Source organism: Phaethon lepturus, unplaced genomic scaffold (genome assembly GCF_000687285.1).
Source record: "Phaethon lepturus isolate BGI_N335 unplaced genomic scaffold, ASM68728v1 scaffold21743, whole genome shotgun sequence".
Taxonomy (NCBI): Eukaryota; Metazoa; Chordata; class Aves; order Phaethontiformes; family Phaethontidae; genus Phaethon; species Phaethon lepturus.
Window position 1 is genome coordinate 83,234 of NW_010527285.1, and position 18,287 is coordinate 101,520.

The 18,287-nt window shown below is 37.4% G+C and overlaps 1 protein-coding gene across 1 annotated transcript in view; it reads right to left on the reverse strand.

Annotated features, from left to right (window-relative positions):
• The window catches only part of SNX7 (sorting nexin 7), a 23,666-nt gene extending 5,926 nt beyond the window's left edge, over positions 1 to 17,740 (reverse strand). Inside the window, exons 1-7 of the mRNA XM_010283348.1 lie at positions 17,562 to 17,740; positions 15,598 to 15,708; positions 15,044 to 15,208; positions 13,877 to 14,078; positions 12,201 to 12,400; positions 8,720 to 8,806; positions 2,569 to 2,721 (exon numbers count right to left, since the gene is read on the reverse strand). Coding sequence (XP_010281650.1) covers positions 2,569 to 2,721; positions 8,720 to 8,806; positions 12,201 to 12,400; positions 13,877 to 14,078; positions 15,044 to 15,208; positions 15,598 to 15,708; positions 17,562 to 17,705 — 1,062 coding nt within the window. The 5' untranslated portion in view covers positions 17,706 to 17,740. The remainder of the gene's footprint in view (positions 1 to 2,568; positions 2,722 to 8,719; positions 8,807 to 12,200; positions 12,401 to 13,876; positions 14,079 to 15,043; positions 15,209 to 15,597; positions 15,709 to 17,561) is intronic.
• Positions 17,741 to 18,287: the final 547 nt, after the last annotated feature.

An 18,287-nucleotide genomic window follows, 5' to 3' on the forward strand; every position in this document is an offset into this window, starting at 1 on the left:
AAAAATCTTAGAAATAATAGTGTGCTTTGACACGCTGCTATGTTGTACTTGATCACACTGGCTTTAGTTCTATACACTCTTGAAGGACTGGATTCTCTACTGCAAAAGCCACCAGAAAACATGAGATATCTGTCTCTCGTGACTCTGTAGTTCTCAGAAATTTAACGGATGCAGAGAATGGCCATTAACAGGGATGACTCCTGTTTAGATTGTGTACCTGGGAAATAAAGTAAGCAAAACTGGGGAATAATGAGGAGCACGGTGAAACACTGCCGTAGAGAAGGGAATGGGACACTGCTCGTGGAGTGGCGAGAATAGGGGTTGAACTGGTGGGGGAAAAAGGCTATGGAAAGGAGGAGAAGCAGGTAGTGACTGAGTTAGAAAGAAGGAGATAATTCCTCATACAAGATGGAGAGAAGAGCTGGGCAATTGAATCATATCCATGGCATCCGTGGTGCCTGGGAGCATACACAGAACATGCTTTGGGGGAAAAAAAAGGCAAGAAACACGATGAAGGATGCTACAGCAAGAAAAAGCCTAGTAAGCATCAAATGGTGCATCAAAAGCATGAACAAGTCATTTAACTTCAGACATATGAGAGAATGTTAATGATGCAAGTAATGACTAAACAAGTGAAAAACACTGTAACAGGCGCTGTGTTTGTGCATGAGTTCAATGAGTCAGACTCAAACTAGTAGTTTTAAGGTAGGATTTTGTTTTCTACTGAAAGCATAAAAATCATATTCTGATTCTCAGGTTTCTGAGATACCCTTCCTGCAATTTCACTTCCAAACAGCGAAAGCAGATGCCAGGGCTTCTTTTTCTGCTGTTTTCAGGCGTGCATTACACACCTGTAGTTGGTAATATAAGGGCCTCTGACAGTAATCACTTCTTCAGTAATTAACCATCAGTGGTAAGCCCTCACTTTGCAAACAAGGAGCAATACAATTAGCACAATGCTTTCTATTATTGCAACTGCTGCAGTAAGAGAAGGCATTTTTTTCTAAAATCTAGATCTACCGAGTTAAAACAGCAAAAACATTTTATGTAGATTTCAGTATTCAAGAAAAGCACCAACAAAGAATAATTTCTCAATATAAACGAATGTGTCCAGTATTTTAGAGGCTATTTAAGAACCACTGGCAGTACAGAGATAGCTGAACCATTTTCTGCAGTTTGTGACTTAATGATAGTAATTTCATGTACAACACGAGCTTTGGCATTCTGAACTAAAATTCTAATTCAGCAACAAGCATTTCTAGACAGGAAAGAGAACCAAAGAATTATTTTTGTGTTTTAACTTATCTAATCATCCATTAACAAAATATTTCAATATATTTGGCATCGTTTTAACATACGTATTGCTGATACAAAAGTCAGAGATCATCAATAACTGAAGAAAATGTGAGAGGATGCCAAAAGCTTGCTGCCTGATTTCAGAAAATATTTTGATCTTAATATGTAACAACAGATTGTCAATGTCCATGCATCTCACAGACTGTGTGTTAATTAATTAGACTTGATGATCAAGAGCTCTGTCTTTTCAATTACGTTTTAACAAAATGATTTGTAAAATCAGGACACTGTCATTGGCTAATGGGCTATCCATAAAAAATTCAAAATGCAGGATTGGAAGTTACAGTTGTCAACATATATCTGTGAAAATTACTAATTTATGATTAATAGATGGCTTAGTGTATTCCAATCTTTTTCCCAAAATAAGGAGAAATTCTTTTAAAAAATGAAAGACATCTGGGATATTTTCAAAATGCATACTTCAATCAACAACATGTTTCCCATGAAGAAACTTCACAAAATGCTTAACATATTTTGTTATATGTTTTCAAGTTCTCTTTCTTAGTATATATTTTTGTAAAAGAGAATTCTTACCAAGAATATTATCCGTAGCATTTGAGTTGAAAACAAAAATCTAATTTCAACCACTTTTCTTTCTTTCTGAAGTAGTAAGGTTCAATTATAAAAAGATTCAATTTATTAATTGTATACACTTGCAGCATTGATTTTTTTTAAAAAAAGTGCAATAAGCTTTTCATATTGACTTCTCAAAATTGTATTGTTCTTCTTTATTCTTTTAAAGTCTGATTATTTCACAACAGGAAAATTCTTAGAGAAATAACAATGAGGACTTCCTTAATGTGCTGTCTGAAATGGAATCACATTTAAACAGTTTCCTCATACAAGATCATTTACACAAGTTTGAGCTTTCCAGAGGGCTTCTTCATGCAGTTACAGCAAAAGGTTTCCAAACTGAAATATAGCAGCTGACATTTAACTGAAAAATATGTTCAAAATTCTTGTGGTTAGTAAAACAAGAGTGCCCTCTGTCGATGATGAACTCAGGATCAACCACTTGGGCACAAATAAAATACGTTTTGCTTGAAATGTGTCAAATTAAAGACAACTGCCTCCCTCTTCCAGCAAAAACTGATTCTGAAGTTAACACAGGTTTGAATTAAAATGCAAAAATCCCTCTTTACAGATAACCCATGGACTTCTCCGCTGAAATAATCAATGAAAAAATAACATTGATATGAGAAAGTGTTTTACCTCTTCATAATAATGGAGATTATTCTCAGCCACATTAGTGAATGTTGATCTCATATCACACTGCATGTTTTGCTTCCACCTGTCCCAGTCTGCTTTCAGAGCATTATTGGCACATTCGACTTTGTCTTCCAGTTTCCCAATCTCTTCTGAGAACTAAATATGAATTGTAAACATTAAAAAATATTAGTAAAGTCACCATGTCAAAAATGATTGAAATCAAGTGATTGTAGTGCAGACAAACAGAACCACAGAACCAAGGCTGGTATTTAACTTAGCACATAAAATCATTCCCTAGGGATAAATTTAAATTTTATTCTTAATTAATAACTCAGTACACTTTCTGAAATATTAATAATAGAAATTCTAGACCAGAATTAAAGTGGTGCTGAAGGTACTTCTATTGACTGAGAAGTTACAGACTCTGGCACCTCTTCACTAGCACTTGACAGTAATGCATCTAAAAAGGAAAATGTAGAGGGCTTTACTGAAGCAGAATCAACTATATAAATTAGATTTGGCCAGAAGAACTGTGAAAACCCTGACAGAAATTTTGATAACTTCAGGTGAAACCAGAATGGGGAGAAGACAGCAGAAATAAAAAGCACAAACTTTCTGATTTCTTGGCTGTTACCTTGCCATCTTTTCTTGTGGAACTAACCTCTGTGTGACCATGTAAGGGAGAGAGAAATACAGCAGAGAAAGAACTTAAAACAAAGGACTTCAGCAGTGGAGAAACTCTTTCACAGCAATCCAGGATCAAAAACCTTGAGGGCTACTCTACAGACTTTATTTTCTTCTAATTACTGTAGATGCACAAAGTGACTTTTCAGCTAATGGGAATGAGTAAGTGGACAGAGGGCCCCTCTTTAATGAGTCTTCTAGTCCTCTCAATAATTTTGTTACCTATTGTAATTTACTAATCATCTGTGTCAGTTCTGGCTGGCACCCAGTCTCAGAATGAGGTACATCTTCAGCTACAGTGCAAATTCATGTGCCGGGACTGCACAGCAACTGTCTGCAGGGTCAGACAGACCCTGGAGGGAGGTCAGGCAGAAACACCACCAAAAAGGAATGTCACGCCGGAGAAGTTAATCTCCTTGTACTGTTTCCACTCGGATGCCATACACCTTCCTCTTCTTCCTTGTAGTCTGCTGTCAGGCAAATTGTTTTTTCCACATACAACATCCCTGTAAAGTTGGATAGGTCCTCGTGCTCTCTGCAGAGCTGGTGCTTTCATTGATATGAACCAGGATTCCAGGATTAACTTCCAGGATTTTCAAGGAATGTTTAGGCTATTGGCAGAATGCAGAAATGTCAAAATTCGGAGCAGGGTGTGGAAGGTCTTGGCTGTGCAACCTTCAGCTTGAACCATGCAGGGAAGACAGTGCAACAGCTGGCAGTGCTGCCGCCACCGGACATGAACTAAGCAGCACTGCCTGAAATGGTCACAGAACCTGAGCCCAGTGCTTAATTCACAAACCACAAGTCACAATTCACTTTGAAACACTAGAATCTTTCAGGTCTTGAAAGCAGCCAAAAACTCCTTAGCTAGTAAAACTGAAAAATTAATCTGAATGGATTTTCTCCACATTCCACGATACACAGATGAATAAACATTTTTAGTTAGACTTAATTTCTACACTGATTTTCCTTGCCACACTTCTAGATTAATGAAATACTGGTTATTAATCAAGAACAAAATGCAAAATATTATTTCTAATTTACTGAAAAGCCCAATTTCAATTAGCCAGACCGGTAATCAAACTATGGACAAGGGTGATTTCAACTACCAACACTGTATTCAATATGAAAAGGTTAATCCAAAGTTTAAATTTGGGGTTATTACCTTTAAAGAAATTACAGGCAGATGGATTCGGTATCTTAGGTCTGTCCCAAGTTAATTGCCTTTCCTTCAAATACCAGAAAAGAATGCACATAGAATACTGATAACAGTGAATATTTTTAGATTGTTTAGAATAGTAAAGGCAGTTGGATCCATGTTCTGCTTTTCAAGAAAAAAGTCCCTGTATGGGAATGAGCCAGGCTACACACGTAGAGAAATTCTCTGACTTACAAGTCCTGGCTGCAGCAGCTTCCCCTTTATCTCATTCTTCATATCTTTAAGACATTTATTTTACAGTTTGTTTTTGTCTTACTTTTCTAGAAAACTATGAATTTCTTCCACGGTGTAGTCACAATGTGATGTGGACAGACTCTGGATATGCCTGCCTGGATATGTGGTTTAAACATCACCTCTAAAGCCCAAAAGAAACTGTATGTTGTATAAAGGCAAGGGTTGGACTTAAGGTGTAAAGACAGCAATATGCCACATTTCATCATCTCAAGTAGAGAGGTTTAAGATTACTTTTTGACAACTGAAAAAAACCCCATAAATGCTACCCTCTTCAGCTGTCATGACAACAGAAATCAAAGAAGAATGGCTTGGTCTCAAAAAAAACATCTACCTAGTTTGTTCCTCATTTAGAAGGTGTAAATTGTTACAATTTATCCTGTAAATTAATTACGATTCTGAATCCATTTTCTTACACTGATGTCTCTGAGGCAGCTAGTGTGATAAATTAAATCTCACGTCAGTGATCCCCAGAGAAAGACAGCACAGTACTAATCAGACATCAGACCACAGGACAGGAAGGTGGGAGCCAGACACTGCTAGGGCAGACCGCTGCCAGATGTGAGCGGTGCAACCTGTAGCCAAAAAGCTTTTGCCCCATATCCAAATTACCTAGTAAGCAACACAGCATTTTACACTATCTCACTATACAAAATAGCGTGAATTTCTGTCTGCTACATGAATTAATCCTACAGCTTGGTGATGCTAAACCTTTTCAGCCTGGAGTTAAAACATAAGATGAATTCATAACGTTATAGAGTCAGCATTTCATCTCTTTACTACTCAGTTTCAAGCCTGAACACTAGAATCCTTAAGTTAGCATTTAATGCTTATCTGGTTCTGTCAGAGCACATTATACCAACCTTTTGTCAGAATTACTCTTAGTACTAGTGGCAGTACCAAAACTGTTAAAAACTCCCAAACCACAGAGAGATGCACTAGCGTTGCTGTGTATGCCTTCAGGATGGAGCATGGGAGCAATGAAGCCACAAACCCCAATATCTGTACAGCCAGAGCTCTGGAGGTAAGAATGGTTTAGATAAGCAGGAGGACACCAAAGCCCTCCCACTTATCTCTGCCAGAGCCTGCATCCAAAATCACTGTCTTCAAACCTTCCATACCCTCAACAGCTGCCTTCTTCATGGACTAAATTTTTGAGTGAGAGACAAGGTTTTGGCTATTTAGCAGCACCACAAGCAGCCTTCTAAAAGCTCAGTGGCAGAAGCACAGGTCAAGAAAATGTTTTTTCTCAGCCAATGAGCCTGACATCTCGTAAGGTTTAATTTGCGATTCCAGCCTATTTCAGCTGCACTGACCTTGGGGATGTTTTGTATCCTCCTGCTGTATAAATTCTTTTTGTTAAATCATTTAACATTTGTCATGACCAGTGTTAAAGATCTCACGGCCTTTTATCAGCTCTAATGACAGTCTGAGATTCCTTATCTATGGTGGAAATGTACTTCAAATGAGATTAGAGCTCATGCCACTCATTGTCAGCAGAATTTCTGGCTACTAGATTGCACTGACAAGTTCAATCTGACATCTGTGAGATCATTAGAAGCTACATGAGTTCTGCTTAGAAATAGAAATGTGCAAATACAGCCACACTCGGTGTTTGACACCTATTCCAATAACAGTAGTTATGTTATGACCACCTTTTATTCTGAAATCAATCTGGTTAGAATTGTGAGCAAAATATTTCAACACATAATAAAAATTAAAACTTGGTAAAAAACTCATAAGAAAACAGTTAAAAGTTACTTGAATGGTTAAGAATAGAAGTACTCCATTCTCTGTGGCCAAAATATCATTAATAGAAAAAGCCTTCAACTTCTAATTAAGAAAAAGTCTTCAGGATACAGCTGCTACTCAATTAGAGAACACAGGATTTTATGATCAGATTAGGCTAACAGACATCTGTTTTACTGCTCTCGTGAGACTGCAAGGAGAATCAGACTCTCAGAAACAGGATTTTTTGAAAGGAGTAAGAAATAGAGGGCTTGGAAAGATAAACCAAAGATCTGAACACCTGGGTAATCACACTGTCCAAAGGCTTTTGAAACACAGAAACAGTGAAAAAAGACCAAGTGCAAACTGATCTCAAAATTTTACTGGCAGCAAGTAGAAACATCTCATTATGGAGTAAACCATTGTCAATATCAAATCAACATGGTAGGATCAATACTGTGCTAAAGGGAAAAATATTCCTTTTTGTCCGTAACAGTGCAGGAAAAAAGAGTGCATGCACCTTGTCTGAGGACTCCATCAGATTAAAACAGAAATACATTCTGAAAAGACCATGTCCTGCCAGGTAATGTTCCCTTCCCTACGGTGGACAGCAATAAGACTAGCTGCTAAATAAGCTGTATGAAGCTGGAACTCGTCACTGAATTCCTCTATGCGAATGCAACTGTTTTTAGCAAGTTGCCGACAAACCATACAAATGGGAAGTACTGATTAAAAGGGACGCAAGGTTGAAAAGTTGATATAACTAGCTGCATACAAATAACTTACGCAAGGATGTAAAACACTCCTTTCTGCCAGAATAAATTCTTAGAATCATAGAATCACAGAACATCTCGAGTTGGAAGGGATCCATAAGGATCACTCTTAATATATACTGTGCTTTTACATGCAGTGCGTGTCCCCGGCACGCGGGGCACCTATGGTGCGGGGTGCTGGGGGCACGGGCAGGCTACGGGAGGAGCCCGCAGTGGGTCTGCCAGTGCCCTCACAAGGCAGCAGGGGAATATGGTGGCCTGGAGCCAGCAGAGGACTAGGACCTGCCATTGATACCCCAATTCCCAGCCTAGGGGCCTTCTCCAACTTACCAGCCGCCGTGCATTTTATAACAGCTTCAAACCTTATGTGTAAACTAAGGACAAAGGACAGGAGAAGTGGCAGAGGAAGTAGAGAAACAAAAACAGATTAGAGAACACAAAGGCAGTGAAATGAGAGGACAATATGAGATTTAAGTAAACAGAATTTCTACTTCAGAAAAAAACAAAACCAGAGGTATTTACTTACTGTCCCACTAGAGTACACAGAGGCAAACTGTTACAAAATATACCATAGCCATGGTAAATATCAGACAGTGGTAATATATTCTTATTTATTCAGCTCACTGACAAGAAATCAAATAAAAATATGCATTTCAAGTGCCAAAAACTATCTAAACAGCTCATCTTTACATGAAAGCTAATTACAAAAACCCTAATAAAAAGTAACTGAAATGTCAAGGACTTTCTCCTTTGATGTACTAAAAAGTTACAGTGATTATTATTTAGTCTTTTTTATATATATTATTTACACAGTATAACACTTTGTGTTAACACTGTGCTAGAAGGACATTATTTAGGCTGGAGAGTTAAACAATCAAAATCTAGAAAATGCCAATACCCATCCCAGAAGTTCCTTTTAATCAGCCCGCTGAGCCTCACCGATGGGTTTGGGGATGGCTGCCCCCATGGGCTACCAGTTACAGTCTGACTTCACTAGAATGAATGAAGGTATCATACGGGAAGTAAAAAAATATCCCTGGGCCCAAACAGGTAAGACAGCAACCTGAAAGAACAGAATCCAGAACTTTTTATTTTAAATAAGTTTAATGACCAGCTTTGCTCATTCGAACCACCTCCCCTCCCTCTCCTCCATCAGTGGAGCAGCAGCTGCAAGAGCAATGCAGCAAATCATACTTTTGTTTAATTCCCAGCATGGAAGTAAACCGAAATGCTAAAAATAAGCCGCGGTACAGTCTGTGTTGACAAAACACAGTGGTTGCCCACTATTACCAGCCCTTTGCTCCAGTAGCCTATCTACGGAAGTTTTGCATCTTTCCCATGATTGCCTTTGCCTGGCATGCACAGCTACAAAGACCAAACCTTTTCAGAATAAGTGTGAGAATTACAGAGACACCACCCAGTTACCAAGCATGGCTTCAGAGGACACACCTTCTTCAGGGGACTGTCTTTTGCAGTTAGAATAAGGCCTAGGAGATTTCAACTTTGGCTACATACTCACCAGATCCTTTTCTGTCTTTTTATTGGCTAAAGCATCAACTTTGGAGTCGAGCTCGCCTTGAATTTGGTCTCTCCTTTTCAAAACACCCTTAATATAGAAGAGAAAAAAAGAAGTAAACCACACCAAATTTTAGCCATCCATTCAGAAAACCATCAAACAACTTGGCTATTTAATAAATTAAGCAAGGTCACAGAATGATGTTATTTAATAATTTTGACATGATAGATGTACTTTCCTCAACAAAATCTTACAATCATGTAGTGAAGAGTCATTTTTCAATACCTACATTTTATCTTACATGTTATTCAAGAATTTTAGTAAATCCAAAATCAGTGCTGCAAGAATGGGCCATATGCTAGTTGTATCATTGCTAGTTGTATAAGAAAAACTGCAACAGCAGTTTACTTAGTATCAGCTTAACTTACTATACATTCATATTTTAAAATAGCAACATGAGTTTGTAAAATCTCATGAACAAAAGTATCTTCTTTGAATAAAAGTTACAATATGACCAAAAAAAAGTTACAAATGACTGACAATGGTACACCCAGCATTACTGAAATTGTGACTTTAACCTTTAATATAATTTTGTAAGTGCCATAGTTCAGTAAAATCAGATAAAATTATCATAAAAATGATACATGTTCTAACTTCAATATATGTGCTTATTTTCAGCATATGCAATTATTTCTTCCCTTAAAACTGTCTTATCAGGTATTGGATTTTTAGCATAACATCAAAAAATAGTTAGAAAGGGGAAGGAATGTTACTTGTTAAACTACAAAACAGGAACGATATTACAGATTAGATTTCCATTTCTGATGCTCATTTGCTCTGTGACCTTGAAGAACCCTTACAAATTTCTGTTTGCCTTAGTTTCCTCATCTGTAAAAGCACGCTCACGTGTGCTTATCTTGCAGAAATGTTGCAAGGCCTTTAAAAAAAAAATAATCAGAAGCAGGACATGTATAATTATAAATCTCAAAACTTTCTTTTATATTACCTTGCCATAACTGGTATAACTGCTTCTTCTGCATACACTAAAGAGATTTTCAGTATTCACCTCTAGCATAGGGCATGTTGAAACAGCACAGGGCACAAGCAGCTCTACCTTCTCTAGCTGTCTTATTTGACTGAGTTCTCTTTGAAATCTTGTCACTTTAACAAACACAATAGAGTAATTTAGGAAGTTAAACTTCAAATAATTTTTCAACATTTCTTTTTGAACAGGTACTCACTAAAAAAATTTGGTAAACCTGACTAGATAATTCTGAGTAACAGATTACCAATACGTACTACTGCTCATGAATCTACGTTTTGATAGCTGAGAATATCTTTTGGTTAGATAAATACAGAAAATGGTTAGCTGTAAGCATAGAAGCAAAACAAGGACAGCTTTCCTTCATATTACAAATGCTTTCTCTTTTTTACTATTTCTTTTGCCTCTTTTAAAACTGTTTTAATGACTGTTTGTCAAATTTATCTCAAATACTCCCTAGAATACAAGATAAACCAAATGACTTTAATATTAATATGCTACAACTATAGACAAGTGCTGACTTCTAATGGCAAACAGAGGGACTGTGTTTGTAAAACATATTATTATACTTCTACAACTTTTTGGTGTAACATTTAATGGCACCCTGCCACAAAACCCTCAAATAATCGTATGTGGACCTGTAACCAATTTATTGCTGCAACTTGTACCCTGAGGCACCGCAGTACTCTGCACTTCCCGATTTGTTCTGTGAGTCAGTTAGGAAGGAGCCAGATATAAATATTTTAGCTATGAATTCATCTCTTTCTCCAGTTTAAGGCTGAACTTCCAAGGCTGGAAAATACAAGGATTGTATTGTATTGGCCACACCTTCTTCTGCACATTTGCGCAAGATCTTGGCAGCACTGCACAAAGGTCCCTGTGATGAGGGGTTAAACACACCTCTGAAAGCAGGTTTTACTAGTGTGTGACTTCCCCTGTTGTATTTTTATCATGACTAGTAGTTCCCTCTCCAATCTGCAAGATGGAATTAAACTGCAGGAAAACCAAAAATTGGTTGTAGAACAGGAATGAGCTACTGGAGGAAGATTTTCCTCCGGACAGGACCTCAAGGCAGCCTAATGCTGCACTGCAAGTGTTGCATCAAGAATGCTGCAAGCAGAAAAAAAAGCAATGGGCAACAGCTACTTATACTGTGTGCACGAAGAGCCAGGTAGTCACTCCGGGGTTTGTCCACAGAACCCTCTCTGTGCTCTGGACAAAAAAGAACACCCGAGAAAGGGTGAGCCAGGCTGCAGACTGGAAGGCAATGGACAGGCAGTGTCTCTTCAAGAGCATGAAGGATGGGATGGCTCATGGGTAACAGACTTAGAAATTCTGAAAAATAAGTTTGGAAGTGAGGGAGAGGAAGAAGACCAGCAACTGCTAGGATGATAATCTCTTCAGACCTTTAAACAAATCAGTACCTACTTCCACCTACCTGCACGTACATGTAAATAATGAGGCCTGGGAGAAACAGGACATTTTGTATGGCCACCCTTTCAGTGAAGCTGGTCTTAAAGACAGCAGTCATTGCAGCAGTAATTCTTAACCTCTCAGTAGCTAAGCCTTACTGAGCAATTGGCAGCGCTCTGCACAGTGCCAGCAAAGGCTGAGTTAGCTTGGGTCTTGCTCTACCCATGGCCTGTGACACAGTCTCAGCTCCTACTCAGAAACAACTACAGTAGGAGCTGGGTTCCCAGCAGAGAGGCAAAAACAGCTACTGCAGCTTGCATTGCTCAAAAGCTAGACAAAGAGGGGTTTGTACATATTTTCTGCTTTCTGAAGGCAACAGAGCGGGAATTATGACATGCTGAATTCAGTTACTTAATTATGTTGATTATCCATCAGCACTGAGTTTATAAATTCTGAAGTCTGACTTTTTACATTCTCCCCAAGTGTAAGAAAAATACATACATAAAGGGAACAAAGAGCATCCCCTTATGGCAAAGAATAACATGTGCTTATATAATGGCATAGGGACTGGAAGTCCCCTGCTCTTCTCGAAAAAGAAAACATAGTTTAGGAACATCTCCTAGAAAGGGAAAAACCTCTCCCTTCCTTTTCCCCACACAGTCTGTTACTCGATGAGTTCAGATTTCAGCGGTGTCAGAGGAGGTCTTTCTCAGCTGCTGTTCCCCAAACCTTTCTGTGTGCCCTCCTCTCTGCTACAATGCAGAGCTCTCTGAAGATACTCCTTAGCCCAGCTACCAAGGGCCACTTCTCATCTGGAAGGGGTGCCCCTTGCCTGATTAACAAGGGAAACAGGACAAACCGGATTCCCCGCTAACGGACCGCTGTCCTATGCTGTGCACGCTTGGTAACAACAGTAAATAGAGGGACTGCAAAATCATTTTCAGCAGTTGCAAACTCTCTTCTAGTGTTTGTCACTGGACTAAGCCAAACTTCATATACAGCCATAAGCAATCCTTAAGGAAACCTTACCATCAGAATTTCACTGTAGAGAACGTATTCATGTAAAATTGGCAGCAGATTTTCCGAGAGCCCTGCCATTCGCTTCTCAGTAGCCTTGCAACACTTATCGATGCAGCTGGCAACACCTTTTAGGGAGTCTGCAATATCTTCTTCCGATGCTGACCAGAGTGTGTGGATGGGGCCGTATTCCTTCATTTCATTAAAATACTCTTAACAGGAACATATACATATATTAGTCTTTTGTCCATCAAAATGTCTAAGTGATAGTAATTCCAACCTCATTTACTGTGAACAAAGCAAGAGACTGAGGCTAATGTTTAAATTTGCTCAAATGACCAAGATAGGTAAACTGCAGTTCATTGTTTATGAATGAACTAATCAATGAATGTATTGTAATTAAGTAGTTCCTAGAAACCTATCAGCAAAAATGCCCCTGCCATTTTAAAAGAACTTTGTATTTTAAAGGGAAATTGTATTCAGTTCACCCAGCAATCTGAACTACTTCATATTGTCTTCATACAGAGGGACACAAGCCATAGCAGCCCTGGGCAGCAGTTGGTCTGACTTGCTTCTACTGTCCTGAATTCTTCTCAAACCCCATTATTAAAACTAGTAGCCTTGGTATGTCCCGAAAGCTGCAGAAGGCACACTCCAGTTCTGCAGATGTTATCTCCTTTAGTGGTTTTTACTACTCTAAATATATGGATATCCTGTTAATTATTTCTTTTATGCCTCTAGGCCAAGTGATAATCTGTAAGCAGAAAGAAAAATGTCCAGAATTCACTGTGCCATTTGCAGGACAAAACTTGGTCAAGGCTGGATATGACCTGGAAGCTGCATATTCACAGGAGGGTACTCTGTGAACACACTGGTCATGTATTGAAAACACAATGTCATCACAACTGAATTTATCATGAAGAAATGTCCAAGAAAAGATGCAAAGCAGACATGTGCCATGAAGAGTGTAATGTTTGCTTTGAGATTAATTCGACAAAAAAACCCTCGGTGGAACATATAATTAAGAATCCCATGTTAAGCTACTGCAAGCAGGAGTGTTCTCTGAGTCACAGCTATCAACAGTTCATATCGACGACAGTGCAGCCCTGCACACAAATGTTCTGCCAAGTGCTATTTGGAAAATCTAGAAAGAAGATATAACCTACATCATTTGGGAGCATGTCAAAATTCATAAGGTTTTCCAGGAAATATTTTGGCACTGATGCCCTGAACCTACAGACCTCAGCCAGCTATTTCCACTGAAATGAACAATATCAAAAGGAGCTCTTTTCACCAACATGTATTTTCCTTTTATAGACATCTCCAATTTAGTGAGGACACGCTGAGATTTGGTACTTCACAATAAAGCACAAGGACTCAGTTATTAAAGAACACAGTGCAGGTCTTCAAATTATATTATATAGACAAAAAAATCCCTCAAGTGCTGACCAATGGAAAATCAAGTAGTTCAATGACACGTTAAAACTCTTCCTATTAACAAGTTTTTGAAACCAACTTAAAGGTCTGCTAAAAACAATGATCATTATGAAAAACACAGTATAAACACAAATCTCCCTTTTCCCCTGCTTGCTGGAAACAGTATTTTGCCTGGCACAATGAAAACTCATTTACTTTTCCAATATATTAATTTCTTAAATCAATAAAACTGATACTTGTTTTCTACTTACCCCTTTCTTCCTTGTAAATTCTATGAGCTATTTTGTCTAGTACGTTTATTTTCTGACTAAATGTTTCCATGTAATCGTTCATTTCTGTAAACATTTCAGGACGATTTTTAACTCCTCCTCTTACTGAGGATGCTACAGCTCTGACGGTCTGTCCCATCCTGCTCAGCAAACCGGGACCCTGCTTCTTGTGTGAGGACAGTTCCTATAGACAGAACAAGCCGTTGTTGACTTCCATGTATTTTTTTAAATTCTCTGAAAATAATGCATACTTTAAAGCTTTTTTTTTTTAAAAACAAAAGTACATACATACGGCTCTGTGTGTCTTTTTAGCATATAAATCTTACTTTAAATACATTAGACCAGTGTCAGAACCATACCTGTCATGTGCATTTATTAGCTAAGCCTTTCTGGGCAAACACAAGCATGCCGTGTATCACGGTCTCACAAGGGTGATTAAAGATGGCAGAGAACCTTTACCCTTTCATTCCTTAGGGTGAGTTAGCTAGTTTGCAATTTAGCCTTTCGAACAGGAAAGCAGAGGCAATGATTGCAGAAATAAGTAATTGAGAAAAGCAAACAGTGTTCCTACTGGAAGAAGTAATCCATCTATTTTTTTGGTAACTCTTTTTATATGTTGCTAGAATAACTTTTGCTGAAGTTCAGATGCAGGCTCTTCTGAGTACAAAACTCCGATTTTCAACTGGACTCATCTTGCAGAAATACAACAGGAAATTCAAAGGCTGTGTTTTTCTTTTATGAGACTAGTGTAACTTTTTTTTAAAAGCAGAGGAAAAAGACAGTGCCATGCCAAAACAATAATTAATTTAAATACTACTTTTCATATAATCTTGGAAGCTTATATGTATACCAAAAAGCATACAGAGTTGAAATATTGTGAACTTTCCACAAAAATCCATAATGCAGCAACAAAACTGCTTTGGAAGGTAGAGCAATATTCATGGCCACACATATTATGATTACCAAAAGCATAGAAGAAAAGATTTCCTCGGGACATGAATATTCCATAGATCCCCTGCCACCTTCTGACAGTTCTGTAACAAACCGTGGGAGGAAACTATTGAATACTCAACTAGGGAGACTCCTGATATACTCTACTACACAAGAGGTGGTTTCACATGACTCTAAATAAAAATAAAGTAATTTTACCCAGGCCTGTGCAGTAAGAAAAATTTTGAAGTCTTCATTAAAAGTTAAAGTTGGATGATCAGCAATACGGTTCAAAAATTTATGTAAAGCTTTTCTTCGAGTCTCAATGAATTCATCACTAAATCGTTCCACCATTCCTTTCATTATGAATTTTTCAGGCAATGGCTAAGGAAAAAAGAAAAAATATATTGTATAATTTGCATACTATTAAGGGTATTATAATAGTTCTTCTACTTACTAAAACCATAGGTATACCTTGTAGAACCTATCATGCAAAAACCAAATCATTATAATGTTATCACATTCAAGAGTCGTATAGCATGGTTCTTGTAGCACACAGCGCAGTAGAAAAGCACAACTAAGAAAGGACATAAGTTACTGCAAAGGTCACAATTACAAACATAAGAAACAATTTTATGGGATTAATTATCACATATGTACAAAGCTAACGGTTTGGTTTAACGTTTGTGGGTGTGAGAAACTCAAACATGTCTGTATAAAACTGGAGCCATCTTATAAACAAATAAAAATAACTTAAGTTTTAGCAAACAAACAGGAATAATCAGTGTCGGATGTGCTTCTTCAAGTTTGCTCTTCAACCAAAGGAAATCCTGATACCGCCTTCGAACTTCATATTCACTGGAGTCAAATTCACCACGAGATGTCTGAAAACCAGAGGCAGAAAAAACAGGCCCAGGTTAGAATACCAGAAAAAAAGAAGGAACCAGTTTTAGATTTTGGAGAAAACTGTGTACTTGAAGGGAGTGCATACAAGATTCTATTTTGCCCATGTTATTTGCTTGCTGTTTTTTAAAGTGCAATGATCAACTACTTAAAGAGATAAAACACATCCCATTTTAGTGAAAAATCAAAGTTCTATTGTAAAAAAAAAAAAAACAAGAAAAGCAAGCACTACACTGCACACAGAGTGACTTATAATGATTAGCCTACCACAATGTTTCCACAAGATTTCAATCATTATTTTAGTGTGGCATTTTCCTTTTAGAAATTACGGTTGTGTTCATTCCTTTTAGGGCACTGCTTTTAAAATGATTAGTAATCTACATGTGAGAAAAGTCCATTTTTTAGCATGCTGAAAAAAATAGCCAAATAGCTGACATATGTCCTTGGGATCTGCTGACACTAGTCAACAATCCCCACATTCAAAACATGAAAACTTCAGCATATCATACCAATAACATTTCCTGCGCTACTTAATGGATTCCACGTTCCATCATCAATTCCAGTTTTGTAGCCCTTTGTTAGAGCTTGCCAACAAACCTTTAATGCCTAGAAAAAATGCTTATTACAGTGTTGCAAAATTGTCAGACCGTGAGATTTATTTTATCACTGCTCTATCATCTAAGCCACAAAGAGCCCATGTTTTCATTAAAGTAATGCATGCTGTTTAGCATTCATTGTTGCACAGAGATTTATAATGCGATGCAAGTAAATTCTAAAAACCTCAAAACACGCTTTTGTAATCAAAACATTTTTGAGAGTTGAATAAAAATTTTTGAAGGTATGTGGGAGGAATGCTATTACTTTATCATCAACAACCAGGACTTCAAATTAAATACAATAAGAAAGGATAGAATAGATAAAAAAGCAAAAGCAATCCACCTTACAGCCCTTCCATACTTGCCTGAAGAAAAAATGTTCTTGTGCCTACAAAAACATGCATAAAGTGAAAATTATTGCTAACGAAGATAGCTCTCTTCCTACTGTTTAAATATTTTATGAAGAATTTATATGTCCTCTTACTTAAGGATGAATAATTCCCATTTGAAAATTTGGTTTTAAATGAACCTTTTAAAAAGAACTCAAAGTAAAATAAATTAACAATGCAATTCTCAAAATGCAGCCTGCAGAATATTTGCTGGTAATCCCAGAAGAGCTGGCTAGTCTTGTAAGTCTGACTTTCTTCCTTATTTCCAGTAACTAATTTCTATTCAGGACAGCTAAAAATACACTTAGTTGTTTCCTAATATTACTTTTGGATTGGAGAATTGTGGCAGTTTCCCCAGAAATCATATGCAAGTGTAAATGGGAAACAAATGTCCTTGTGATAGTGGATGCTGTAATTACATAAGAATGAACTGAAAGACTTTGTAGCAGGTAACATGTATGCAAGACAAACGACTGCTAGCCTGCAAGTGATCCAGTCATAAATACTTGGGCTCATATAGTGTCTTTGAACTGATCAGTCTTTCTGCTGTTTCATATTCCTGATGAAGATCACAATAGAAAATGTTATTCTCATGTAGAACTGATTTGGCTGTTGAAGAATTATTAGCTATTTTCTCAGCATAAAACAGCTAAGCACCTATGTGTGTAGACTTATACTGATTTTTTTTTTTCAGAATCTATGGCACAGTTTCATACAGGTTTAGCGGTCTATAACTCAAAATCAGAGTATAGTTTAAATTTAGTCATATCCCAGAGAATGGTATGCAAGAAGAGTGAAAATGCTGCTAGTTCCCAACGTAAGCCACTATAGCCATGAGTAGATGCTTACCTTTGTGACTACTCTGTATGTAATAAATGTTTCAATGGCTGTAATGTGGCTTTCAGGATCATCGACAGTAATGAAGAGATCTCTTAATTCTGGCTCATCTTCTAATTTATACTGGTTTATCATTGATGAGGGGGATATTGGCATTGAAGGACTGAATGAGTTTACCTCAGCCAGTGATGTATCCTACAGATAAGACATGAGAACACCCATATCAATACATCTTTATGTACAAACACACACATGCAAACACGTATGTCTCATGCTAAAATGGCAGGCTTTTAAATAGTCTGGTAAAACAGATAAAACATAAAGCAGATGAAAGAATTATATAGTACATGGTAAATCTATTATCCTTTTCAGTATTTGCTTCAGTGAGGATGTAAGAAATAAGAATGAGATTTACTCTAAAACTGACGAAAGAGCAAAATGCTGCCATTTGACAAGAATATTATGCATAGCTAGAAAGAGACCTTGCCTATGAATGCTAAAATTATTTATGAATCCAAGCACCCAGTAACCGTGTAGGATACTTACCAGCTTTATTAAAATTGTTAGAAGCCAGTTACTCAGGACTTAGGAAGTTTGAATTATCTCTAATAACCTGAACAGGATGGATAAAAAAATGATGATTTTAAAAGAAAACAAGACAAAATCCAAATGAGAATTTTTATTGGATTGGGTATTTCAGTTTGCATACATTTTAAAATAAAGTTTGAAATGGAAAAC